Source organism: Toxotes jaculatrix, chromosome 11, assembly GCF_017976425.1.
Source record: "Toxotes jaculatrix isolate fToxJac2 chromosome 11, fToxJac2.pri, whole genome shotgun sequence".
Lineage (NCBI taxonomy): Eukaryota > Metazoa > Chordata > Actinopteri > Toxotidae > Toxotes > Toxotes jaculatrix.
Window position 1 is genome coordinate 23280428 of NC_054404.1, and position 11877 is coordinate 23292304.

The following is an 11877-nucleotide window of genomic DNA, read 5'->3' on the forward strand; positions in this document are numbered from 1 at the left end:
AATGAATTTGTATCCCTTGTCTTGGGTTGGATGTCTTCTCTCTCTACTGTACAGAGGTAGTCAACCTAAAGGAAGGGAATTCAGTGTGCATGTTCATGATGGATGGAACAGGAGAAAATGTCCCCACAACAAGATACTTTAACTGATTCTTGAGGGACATTGATTGAAAGGTTCGTGGTGGCCTGTTAAAAGCATGCTAATACATTATCTCTAAATACAACCATGATCCAAAGACTAGCAATGATCACTGAATGGGACACATTCAGTGCTCAGCACAAACAAGTGGAGTGGCTTTTCCTCCAGGAAGAGCAGGTGATAATATTAATAACTGTCACTGTGATTGTAGGGATATTCAAAGTAAAGTTCAAAACAACCATTGTAAAAAAAAAAATAAAATAAAAATTTCCGCATTCAGTTTGCGCAACAACAAGCACTTCAGCCCAGAGGGGGGCGGTAACGCGTCTCAATGATGTGTGACACGAAGAAGTAGTGGAAGTGAGGGGGAAAAGGTTTAGAGAGCAGCAGGAGCTGATCATACCTAAGCCCGCAGCTCGTCAGAATGGCAGCAGACCCAGAGTCCAAACTCCAGCTGGTGCACAGAAACATCCGAATCATTCCAGACTTCCCGAAGAAAGGGATCGATTTCAGGTGAGGCACTGATCCCTGTCCTTTAAACCAGAGTCCTGTGTGAAGCTCCATCTGCGTTAGGGGTTCCCACATGGTCCGTCTCCCGCAGCCCACCCTCTGCAGCGGGGCTGGCCAGGTGAGAGAGGGAGTCTCGAGCTTTGGAGAAGGATACAGGTCTTATCGCCTGTCGCCATGGAAACGGACCACGGAATTAGGGACTTTGGTCTCTCAAAAATGTCAAAGAGCATTCTGAAGAAATGTCTTATAAAGTTATGTAACATCAGCCTTTAGTCTGTATTTGTTGTTTGTGTTTGTTCAGTTAGTGCACTAACTACTTCCTGTTCTACCTGTGAGTCCAGGCTGGTCTCTGTCAGTTAGGGCCTCAGGTGAAATTAAGAGCCACTTTGGTCATGAGTAAATTTACTCCCAAACTGTAGTTAAGGACTATTCTGTAAACTCTCTGGCCTTTTTGAAAAAGGGGAAATATCTGGTTTTGTCCAGGATTGTGTGGTTATGTTTTCCACCCGACGTGACCGCAGTTCCACACTTGCAGATCGCGTGGTGACAGCTGAACCAGCTCCGTGACAACCCAGCAAACTGTGTCTGCTGATGACAGCTGAGACATGTGGCTGAAAGCTGAAGTAAAAACTGTGCAGTGTATGAATGAGTTAACCAGAGATCGAGGATCAGACCGGAGTCTAACTCCTTATCTAAAGTACACTGCTCCATCCATTCAGTTCTTGCCGAGCTCCTTCTCTCTATACACTACTATAATTCACTGATTCATCCAGTCAGATGCAGGAAGCTGCCGGCAGAGCACAGTACGTCTCATACAGATCATACAGAATGTGCTCTCTGGACATAAAATGTGTTTTCTGTTGATATTTCATTTTGAATGACTGATGTTACCCGTGTGCATCATGCAGAGACATCTGTCCCATCCTGAAGAACCCAGCAGCTCTGACGGCGGTGGTCGACCTGTTCGAAGAACACGTGAGGAAGAATCACGAGCAGGTTGATCTGATTGTAGGTAAGAAAACAAGGCAAAGCCCCTTTAATGGAAACCAGCGTTCTTTACCCTTATTTAAGCCTCATCAACCCTGCATCAGCTCCACTGGCTGTGTGACATATAGTTGATTCTTTTGGTCAGATATCTTTCTACCCTCAACCTTCACGCCCATCAGAGTAATTCGGCAAACACTCCCTTCAGTTAGAGATCTAATGGAGGGAAATATCAGTATAGAATGTAGCCTCCCCTTTAACAAAAACCTCTGGTTTAGATGGCCCAGATGTCATGAAGACCATTAGAGATGATGTGAATGGATGGTTGTCTCTCCACACCAGTCTTTTTTTTTTTTTTTTCGGTCCATGTTGGCTTTGGTAATGAATAAAATCTTACATACACAAAGACCATGACCTGGATGACTGAGAATCTTCACAGACAGCCATGACTGTCCACCTGTACATTTATTATTTAGACTACTTAACTACATCCTCTCCTGATCTCCCGTGTCTTTCTAATGACTGGTACCCACCTGTCCTCTGTTACCTGGATGTGTGCAGGTTTAGATGCTCGTGGTTTCCTGTTTGGGCCTCTGCTGGCACAGCGGCTCGGTGTCGGCTTTGTTCTGGTCAGAAAGAAGGGCAAGCTGCCTGGACCCACCATCTCTGTGGCGTATGACCTGGAGTATGGCAAGGTAAAGAACATAAAACACACACAAACTGCATCTAAAGTCATAATATCTTGTATTTACAGTTCTAAAGTGCAAAGTGGTCCTCACCTGCATGAATTAAGAACATGATATTATAATATAACACAAGGGGTATGCTAGAGCCTCAGAGGAGAAATTGGCTATAAATTAAAAAAAAAAAGAAAAAAAAAAGGACGACTTCAGCCAGAAAACTCTGGCATTAAGCATTAAGAACATTTCCACAGCCGTGTCCTGGATTGGTCTGCCTCTTTCCTTCGAGGTGTCATCATGCTGGAACTTGAATCTTTGCTTCGGTCAGAGGTCACCTGCGCCGTGGGAGCACGTGCTCCTTACGTTGTTGCGTCAGTGCAGAGCTGTTTCAGTCTCAGCTGTTGAGAAGCTTCACTGTGGTCTGTCTAATGAGCAGTGTTTCCTAAGAGTCTCACTCTTGTTCCTCCAGGCAGAGGCAGAGATCCAGGAGGATGCAGTGGCTCCAGGACAGAAGGTTCTGCTCATTGACGACCTTCTGGCAACCGGAGGTGAGCTGCTCTCTAAAATTTAAAGACATGTATGATGAAGTCCAGCCTACAGAGCTGCAGTAGGCGACCTGATTGGCCAGCTGTGATTTGTTGGTGAGAGTCATGCGGGATGAGGCCACCAACAATTTTAACACAATAAAGGTGGACATCATAATTTTTTTTTTTCCCCTGGTGTTTTCGGTCTGACCGGAGCGTTTTAGCATCATGGGAACTCTGTGGCTCAGTGATGTCAAATGTCGTATGTGCGTTTGTTGCAGGGACGCTGCATGCAGCCTGTCAGCTGATGAAGAAACAGCAGGCCGAGATTCTGGGCTGCATGGTGATCATCGAGCTCAAAGGCCTGAACGGCACCGACAAACTGAAACCACACAGTGTCTTCTCCCTGCTTCAGTACTGAAGACCACTGCAGCTCCCGCGCTGCAAACAAGTCCAGCGCTGGTTTTTACAACCAGCGGGCGTCACCTCCAAGAAAACAAGAGACCTCCTCAGTTCACTCACACTCACAACAGTTGTTTTTGTCAATCATGTACGGTTTTGCATTTCAGCCAATACCAAGAGAGAAAATATTTATCTCTCTGTTAATACTCTGGTTGCAGGGGCTGGAGCCTTACCCAGAATGCTTTGGGATACTGAAAAATGAAACAGTTTGGTTTCCATGGTTCCTTAGGGAGTCTTAATATGTCGTAAAACTCACTCCCTGCACCCCTGTGTGCCAAAACAGGAAGAAGCAGGTATGGATGGATGGATGGATGGATGGACTGAGATTAGTTAGAAAGGCTTAACATTTTATCTGGGGCAGGTTGAACATACAGTTATTGTTTTATTGTGTTTGACTATTTGATATCATCCAAAAACAACACATTGTCCTCTTTATCTGTATATTTAATCACTTACACTTCTGTAGGAAGGAACACATGTCCCTGACTTGAGGGTACGCTAGCCACGTGAAGCTACAGGTAGCTGTAGCATGTTATGCTAGCTAAGGAACAGCAGAAATGAATATTTTATATAATTTTTTTTTTTTTTGCTTTTGGAGATTTCAGAGTCTTCAGGTCTTTATGTTTGTGCACACAGTGTGTATTTGATGGACATATGAGGTTTTCAAAAACAAATTAATGAACAGTAAAAGCTCAGGCTGTTTGATTTGCTGAGATAATTCAGGTGCATCGTCTTCTAAAGTCATCTAAAGTCATATGGCTCTCTGCTAACCACTGTTCTGTTTACCTGTGTTCAGCAAGTCATTGTCATTTTTGTGTCTGGATTTTTTATGTTTGAACTGCAAACATTAATTTAATAAAGGAAATAAAATAGAATAATAAACGATATTACATTCTGAAACAGAGTGCTGCAATTCTGAATATATAGATATACTCCATAAAAAAAACATTAGATAAAACAACCTTGATAACAATATAAAATGTACTTATAATAAACAAGAGAATAAACATGAGAACAAAAGAAAAAAACAAGAAAAAAATGCAAATTAAATAAAGAATGAAACAAAAAATTAAGCAATTAAATAAAACAGAACACAGTCCCCAGTGGACATCTCTATGAGGCCTTCTTTGTGATCCTGAGGTCAGGACAGTGTACCCCAGACAGAGCCTGAGACAGAGAACTAAAAATATGAAAAGTCTGATCTGCAAAGCATTCCTGTTCATAGCTTCCTGAAGGCTTTGGTAAAGGAAAGAGTGAGAGTGAACCAAAGCAGTGAAGATGCACTGTCAAAGCAAAATAATGAACTGGAAGATGCTAAAACTCTTTAGCATGAGGGGAACTACAGAGAGAGATGATCATTTTCTATAGGTTCACCACAAGCCATGCCTTTCACATTACACACAGTCGTCTGATCAGTTGTTCATATCCAAATATTGATGAGAGCAGATGTTTAAAATCCACCCAGTGCAGCTGATCCAGAGGAAAGCTGCATGATGATGATGACATCCAGTATTTTCCTTTTCTTTAAAAATCCACTTCTGTGTTCACCATAGAGAAAATGGTGAAGTAGTTTGACTACATACAATATTATAATGTCTGGAATCACAAGTCTCAGAGCATATGATATATTTGAGGACGACTTGCAGCTGCGACACAGGTATGACACATCTTTTTCTATGTCATTACTCTCACTTTGTTTAATTAACAGCGTTTGTAGAGGTAGAATCAAAACAACCTGTTGCTTTTGTTGTGACTCAGCATCTTGGATGTGATGCTGCTATTGAGACCTCTGGGTTGGTTTTTACTGTGAAAAGAACAATGAGTTAAACAACAAGCTCCTCGGTGACTGAAGTTAATGCCATTGGTAGAGCACAAGTGAAAGAGGACCATAAGATGCTTTAGCTCAATATTTGAAAATGCTTTTTCTGTTTTATTTGCAGAGAGAACGTTGTCAAGCGGCTGGAGTCAGTCTACAAAGACTGGCTTAAAGAAATGTGTAAAGAAATGGTAAGAAATTGTTGGTGAAATCTTCTGTGCTGTTATTTGAAAAGTATCTTGGAATGTGATACTGAAAACATTTGATTGCACAGACGAGACAGTTTGATTGTTTTGCTTTTTGATTTTAGAACTTACCTGAGGTTGTTACTGACAATGTTGGAAGTAAGATCTCTCCATTTGGCCCCTTTCACCTGGGAGCTCACACCAAAGGTAATTAAGAGACTCACACACATGCAGCACAGGTTCTTTGAGTGGTGGGCTACTGCCTCTGAGAGTATATGCTGAAGATAATGGTCTATTTAAATACAGACTTTCAGGTGCGATCCCACTACTGAGCGGCACGAGGGCTTTGACCTGCTCCGTTTCCGACCTGGTGGTCCCGGGCTCCCTCGGGAACACCATATCGATACCGAACTTAGCGCGGACACCCGATCGACACAGTCCGCTGCAGCTCAGAGCTCCTGAGCTCAAACGGTCCTCCAGCCTCAGCCTCCCGGGAACTTGGATTACAGGCGCGCGCCACCGCACCCGGCGACAACCAGCCCTCTTCATGGGACTTTTAGCTTTTCTATCAGAGATAATGGCGGCACCTGGTGGCGAAGGCTGTGTTTCAGTTGAACTGTTGTCATTCACTGACTACGGTGGGCGAGAAAGGCCAAGCAAATGCAAATGCAAAAGCCACAACACAAGTACCTGCTGGCTACAAAGTGGAAGAGGAGGAGCAATAAGTGAAACCTTCTTCAGAAATTTACAATTATTGCTGCCATTGTGTGATTGTAACAAATGAACAATGCTAATAATTACCTTTTAATATTTATGTACACTGCCGTCTAAATTTGGACTACTATGAAGCTAACTTAAGTTAGCTTAAGTATGAGTAAGTATCTGAAGAAGGTTTCGCTTACGTCTCCTCCTCTTCCACTTAGTATCCAGCAAGTAACAACTTCCGTTGTCTCACTTCAGTTGTGAGGCGTTTGTATTTGTGTTGCGACGTTCGCATTTGCGTGGCCTTTCTCGGCCACCGTAGTACGTGCTTAATAATATATTTACCACTTCTTCATTTGATTAAGTAGAAAAATATCAGATTAAAGAATAAGTGAACATGACTGAAGAACAATCTGACCGTGTTTGATCCCAACTTCAGCTCCATGGTTAGTTTTTGACACTCACTGCTACCCACACATTTCATTCAGCTCTCACAGAACATCCACTCCACTACATGAGACACTATTGTTAGAATTTTTTTTTTTAATTGCTGCAAGAACCACAAACGAAATTCCAGTTGCCTCTGTCATATTGTGGTGGAGGCAGTAATCTCACAATCTGGGAAAACAAACCACAACTTTCTGCTACTTGTGATCAACACCCCCCCCCCCCCCCCCATACGGTCACTGATGACACCTTCGCTTTCTTCTTTCTTTCTCTTGTGTAATCTTTACAGGAATAATTTACCAGCACTGTCAGATCATTAATGCAGTTACTGCCTTTGTTTCACAAACTGTTCTATTTAATAAATTGCACTCTCAGAAAAAAAAAAAGCTGTGACAAATGTCTGTATTTCTTAAACATTATCAAACAACGACTTAAAAATGTAAACACTCATCAGTTCTACACTGTAGAAAACTGATCTCTACCAAGACTGGAAGCAGATCTGTGTGCACCAATATAATCCTTTCATGGAGAAAAAAAAAAAACAGGAAAAAAAACAAACAAAAAAAAACAAGCACACCTGTAACTATAAAAAGAGTGTGGTTAAAACAACCTGTTTACAACACAGGAGGGTAGAGGAAATACCAGGTGGTCCCAGGATATTTGGACTTTCTGGTGTCATGAACCTGCTGCCAACGAACCAGTGAAATTCACCTAAAAAGTGGCTCATAAAAGCAGTTTGCCGTCAGTGTGCTGGCCGCTCACACAGCAGGGACGTGAGGACGGTGGACAGTTCACTGACAAAAGGAAAGGTCACCACATCAGCACTCAGTCTCTCAGAGTCTCTCCTCCTCCCTCAGTCTTCTGCTCAGTTTGTCCAGAACAATGCTGAGCTCCATGTTCTTGTTCAACTTCAGGTAGAAGTCCTTCCTGATTGGATGGATGGTCAGCCAATCGGCAGCAACCTCTGACAACAGACGGACGTGTTTCTCCATTTCACCTGTTCATTAGAGAGGAGGAATCAGAGCCAATCAGATAACCGATTTCTGAACGATGGGGTCAAGTCTCCAACCTCAAAGTAAGAATAAAAGCTACTATAAAATGCTGTTTGTTCTTTGTTTACTTGTCTACTTGGTAAAAATACTGGAAACACTATCAAACCATGCAGAAACCAACCTGCGCTGAGGGCGGACCTGTAGCTGGCCACCATCCTGTTACAGGCCACCTCCATTATTAAAGCCGGCTTCTTCTCTGCAACAAAAACGTTCCGGAGGATCCTCGCCAGCTCCCCGAGCCGTGACATCATCAGCAGGCGCTCCTCCTGGGCGGAGTTGCGAGTCATGGCCGCCTGGAGCTTCTGCGCCTCCTTCGCTCGAATCTGAAACACAGACAAATCACCCAAGGCAACACAACAGTGTGATTAATCACAATGCAGACATCTGATTGGCCAATTCAACCATATTCATAATACACATAAAGCACAGGTAAGTCTGAGAACCCTCCTCCTGTACCTACCCTGTCTAGCAAGGACTGGGAGACTCCTTTCAGGGCAGATGGGAGCTGAGCTGCAGGAGCAGCTGATGGAGCTGATGTCTGGGGGGCTGTTGGGTTCTGTGCAGGTGTTGGCTCTTTACTCTCTGCAGCTGTATCTTCTGTCTTCAGAGCCAGAGAAACCAGAGCCTTCTCCATCTGAACACAGGGACAAGAGAACAATTCCATTTAACCCAGATAGAACAGTGCTGAATCCACTTACACTGGATTAACACACTCACACTCAAACACTTGGTTTAAGTGGTGTTGAAAAATCAAGACAACTCTCACAGTTTCAGACCAGCCGCCACATGACCCCGTTTTAAACTTTACACCGTACCTTGGGTGTGATGAGTGACCGGGCCTTGTCCAGCACCTCCTGAGCCGTGGCCAGTTTCTCTGTGTGTGGAGGCTGAGGAAGAGGGCAGGCCTGGATGGCTGGCACAGTGTCCACATTAAAGCGTGGGTGCCAGCGGGTTAGTTTGTCTTCTGGAATGGACACCGGAGGAACCAGCGAAGACAGGAAGACCTGCAGACAGAGAGGCGGTTTGAAAACCACTCAGAACCACCTCCGCTCGTACCACATTTGAAATTGCTCCCTGTGAAAATGAATGCAAGCAGTAGCGGAGCAGCTGCTAACCTTGTGGTGCTGTTTGACAATGGAGACCAGGTTCTGGTGGAAGATGTGTCTTCTCTCTAGGAGACGAGAGGCCGACAGGAGGGGGCGCGCTTCATTCTGGTCTGAGGAGGACACACATGTAAATAAACACACCTATAAAGGGACATACAATTGTACTCATTTCTCATTTATTTGCTTATTAAAGGTGAGATGATCCAGGCTGTGATAACCACTGAGAGAAGTCAGCTGTGAAAGGTGTGTTCTAACCTGAGAGAATGACGGGCTCCACTGTGAGCTGGTAGCTGCTCCTCTTGATGCTGCTGTTGAAGGTTGGGATGTTCTTCTCCTGTCTGAACGTGTAGGCCTCAGGGAACGCTGTCTTTATCTGACCCACGTGGCTCTCTTCAAACCGCCTGCAGGGAGGGAGGGAGGGAGGGGCCAAAGAAAAGAGGCAAAACATTAGCTGCTGCTGTCTGACAGTCGGTGTGGACCTGCAGGATGTCATCAAGTAGAAAGCTGTTCACATGATTATACTATTTCTGTCAAAACGTAATTATTGCTTTAACACTTTTTGTTGCTTCACGTGAATCCTGATTCCTTGTAACACACACGAGCTACACTGACTTTAACTCTAAAGAAACTCTCATCCTCGTTTACATGTGAAAGATACAACCAGACCATCTCTCCGTCCTTCCACCTACTTGTGCATCATGTCCTGAACTCCCTGTTTGACCTTGGCGAAGGTGACCGTCTCGCAGCGGTTGTACAGCATGGCGACCACCGTGTCCATGCTCCTGAACATCTCGGCCAGCACTTTGTACTGATAGGGCAGGGAGAGTCCTGGGGGGACCGCCTGGGCGAGGGTGTGGTACCGCTGGTACGCTGGGAGCTCAGAGCTGGAAGAGAAGAAAACCAAAATAAAACACTTCTGATTTGGACTGTAATGGGAAAATGTCACGTACCAGCTGCACAGAACAGACTTGGTATTGTTTGAAAGCTTCTGGCTCCATGTGTGTGAGCGCACATGCTCACCTGTCCTGGGTTTGTGTCTCGCTCTGCTTGCTCTCCTCGGCCTCTCTCTCCTCGTTTCTCCTCTGAGCTTTAGCTGCGAGCTCTTTGGCTCGTGCTACCGTGAGTTTGAGGGCCTTAGCATCAGAAGCAGGGGGTTTGCTGGTTTTGGGGAGAGGGACATTTGTTTTGTTGGGTGCTGGACCAGCTGCTGATGTGGAAACTGAAGCAGCAGCTGTGCTCGTTACTTCCTCTGCATGTTTCTTGATCCTCTGAAGACGAGACTTGAGGGCTGCAATGTCTTCTTTACACAGAGCCTGGAGGACAGGGGGGGATCAACATGGAAGTGAATTCAGGGCTTTAAAGGACAAGTACCATGAAGTAACCATGAACAGAGCCAAACTCCGGTCAGTCCAAACACACTGTGTTACCTTGCTGGCCTGTCCTCCAGTGTTCTTAGTGACTTCTGCATGGTTCTCAGCATTGTGTCCAGACACGACGGCTGCTGGAGCTGAGGGCTGCTGGGTCGTCTCGCTGGGCGGGGCCTGGGCTGCAGCCTGGAGAAACACAACAGAACAGACTTTACTCAAACTTCACTGCCACAACTCATGAGTGTTACACACGTACACTGTCTCTGTATACACTGGCAACTAATAACACACAAATCAGACTGGAAGTGAGTGTTAGAGCTGCTTTGACTTAAACTTCTGCTGTTCACAAGAAGCATCTGCTGACGTGAACCATTTTACCACAAAACACAGATCTGAGAAGGATTAGAATCAAGAATTGTTATTTATTTAAAGCTGGAAAGTGTCAGAAAATAATTTTAAATAGTTTACGTGCTCAGTCCACAGCCTGACAAACTGTCCATAAATAGAGGCTGAACACACAGCTCTACATATAAAGCAAAAAGGGTCACTGCACACCAGCACCAAAACATCATCCCATGAGCCATGAGCCTGGACAGCTCAGCACCATAGAGGGGAGAATGGATCTTACAGTGTAATGTCACACTCTCTCTCTCTCTGTCTATACTGTACTGTTTTTTATGCACCTTTTTTTTACACACTTTCTTTAAATGCACCTTTTCTGTGATTACTATTTATTAACCGTACTACCTCTGCAGTAACTTGTAAATATATAATCCCTGTTATTCCAGTTTACATTGACACGGTTTTATATCATACTTTATGACTAGTTAATACAGAAAACCGGCTCAGTCCAAATGGTTTATAATTTATACTTTTCCTGATATTACATGAAACTGTAAAGTTTCGCAGCCAACAAGCTGTGTTTTCTGGCTGCCATCTTTGTTTGCATCAATGTAGACAAACTTTTAAACATTGACCTGAGGGAGAGACAGCCTGGGGCTAACAGGCGAGCCTCTCAGAGATGGAGGACTGTCACAAACTGATATCCACCGAGACAGACAAGAACCACAACCAGAAAAACGTTACCTGTGGTGGGTCTTGAGGGAGGACTAGTTTCTTCCTGGCCGTCCTCCTCGTAGTTTTCTCCGGGACGTTAGCTTTAGCGTCTCGGACGGCCTCCACTTGCCGCCTCTTCTTGGCCGTGCTGTGGTCGGCGGTGGCTGAGAACACGGCTGCCCCGAGGTCAAACTCCGCGTCGGCCGAGGTCCGCTTCGGTGTCCGGGGACTGGAGGGGGCATGTTTGGCGGCGTCGCAGATAGAAGACTCTTCGTGGTTTAGCCCCGCTGCCTCGTCGATAACTCGGACAAACTCTTCGTGGATAGAGGATGAACAAAGGAGAGCGTCCTTGCTTTTAGCGGATCTTGACCGTGTGCTGGTCCCGCTGGAGCCGCGGCTGCGCTGCTTGGCTGGTTTCACCGGACCGCCGATGCCTTTCTTTCTCTGGGCAAAGAAATCAGTAACTCGAGCCTGGGACATGTTGCTGCTGCAGCTTCAGGTGGAAGTGTTAAAAAAAAACAACAACTTCTCCACTCCACTGCGAAGCGAAGACGGTACAGATATAAATACCGTACAACAACAAACGCTCTCCGGAAACGTTCACACTTCACAGGAAGAAGAAAAGAACTTTCGCGCGAAATGAGCAAAACCACGCCCCATCCGGGCCACGTGCTAGGATGACAAAAGAAGGGTGGGGCGTGTCGGTGAGGGGTGGGGGCAGTAATTAAAGTCACACGGTTCAGATTCTAACGACTTTGTGCTGTATTAGAAGAAATCCCACCATAACAGCAATCATCCTATTGTTGCTTTGATTATTTCTTTGACTGATTGATTCTTTGATCAGTTAGATT

General features: G+C 45.0%; 2 protein-coding genes across 2 annotated transcripts; one reads left to right on the forward strand and one right to left on the reverse strand.

Annotated features, from left to right (window-relative positions):
- The first annotated feature begins 497 nt into the window (after positions 1-497).
- On the forward strand, positions 498-4208 carry aprt (adenine phosphoribosyltransferase). Its single transcript, XM_041050062.1, has 5 exons — positions 498-648; positions 1554-1657; positions 2191-2324; positions 2779-2857; positions 3115-4208. Exons 1-5 carry the CDS (start codon positions 560-562, stop codon positions 3252-3254), a joined length of 546 nt encoding a protein of 181 aa, XP_040905996.1. The 5' UTR covers positions 498-559; the 3' UTR covers positions 3255-4208.
- Positions 4209-6584: 2376 nt separating this feature from the next.
- Positions 6585-11623, reverse strand: cdt1 (chromatin licensing and DNA replication factor 1). The gene is made up of 10 exons (XM_041050059.1): positions 11057-11623; positions 10031-10156; positions 9624-9916; positions 9293-9487; positions 8859-9004; positions 8613-8713; positions 8313-8501; positions 7958-8131; positions 7619-7820; positions 6585-7442 (listed from the first exon to the last, which is right to left on the reverse strand). Exons 1-10 carry the CDS (start codon positions 11504-11506, stop codon positions 7279-7281), a joined length of 2040 nt encoding a protein of 679 aa, XP_040905993.1. The 5' UTR covers positions 11507-11623; the 3' UTR covers positions 6585-7278.
- Between the last annotated feature and the right edge of the window lie 254 nt (positions 11624-11877).

What these genes read in the sequence shown, in the direction of transcription:
- aprt (XM_041050062.1), top strand. Translation starts at nt 560, where the DNA reads ATGGCAGCAGACCCAGAGTCCAAACTCCAGCTGGTGCACAGAAACATC. An exon ending in ATGACCTGGAGTATGGCAAG is followed by an intron (nt 2,325 to 2,778) that starts GTAAAGAACATA and finishes TTGTTCCTCCAG; the next exon opens with GCAGAGGCAGAGATCCAGGA. An exon ending in CGACCTTCTGGCAACCGGAG is followed by an intron (nt 2,858 to 3,114) that starts GTGAGCTGCTCT and finishes CGTTTGTTGCAG; the next exon opens with GGACGCTGCATGCAGCCTGT.
- cdt1 (XM_041050059.1), bottom strand. Translation starts at nt 11,506, where the DNA reads ATGTCCCAGGCTCGAGTTACTGATTTCTTTGCCCAGAGAAAGAAAGGC. An exon ending in CCCAGTCCTTGCTAGACAGG is followed by an intron (nt 7,821 to 7,957) that starts GTAGGTACAGGA and finishes TCTGTGTTTCAG; the next exon opens with ATTCGAGCGAAGGAGGCGCA. An exon ending in CAGGTCCGCCCTCAGCGCAG is followed by an intron (nt 7,443 to 7,618) that starts GTTGGTTTCTGC and finishes TCTAATGAACAG; the next exon opens with GTGAAATGGAGAAACACGTC.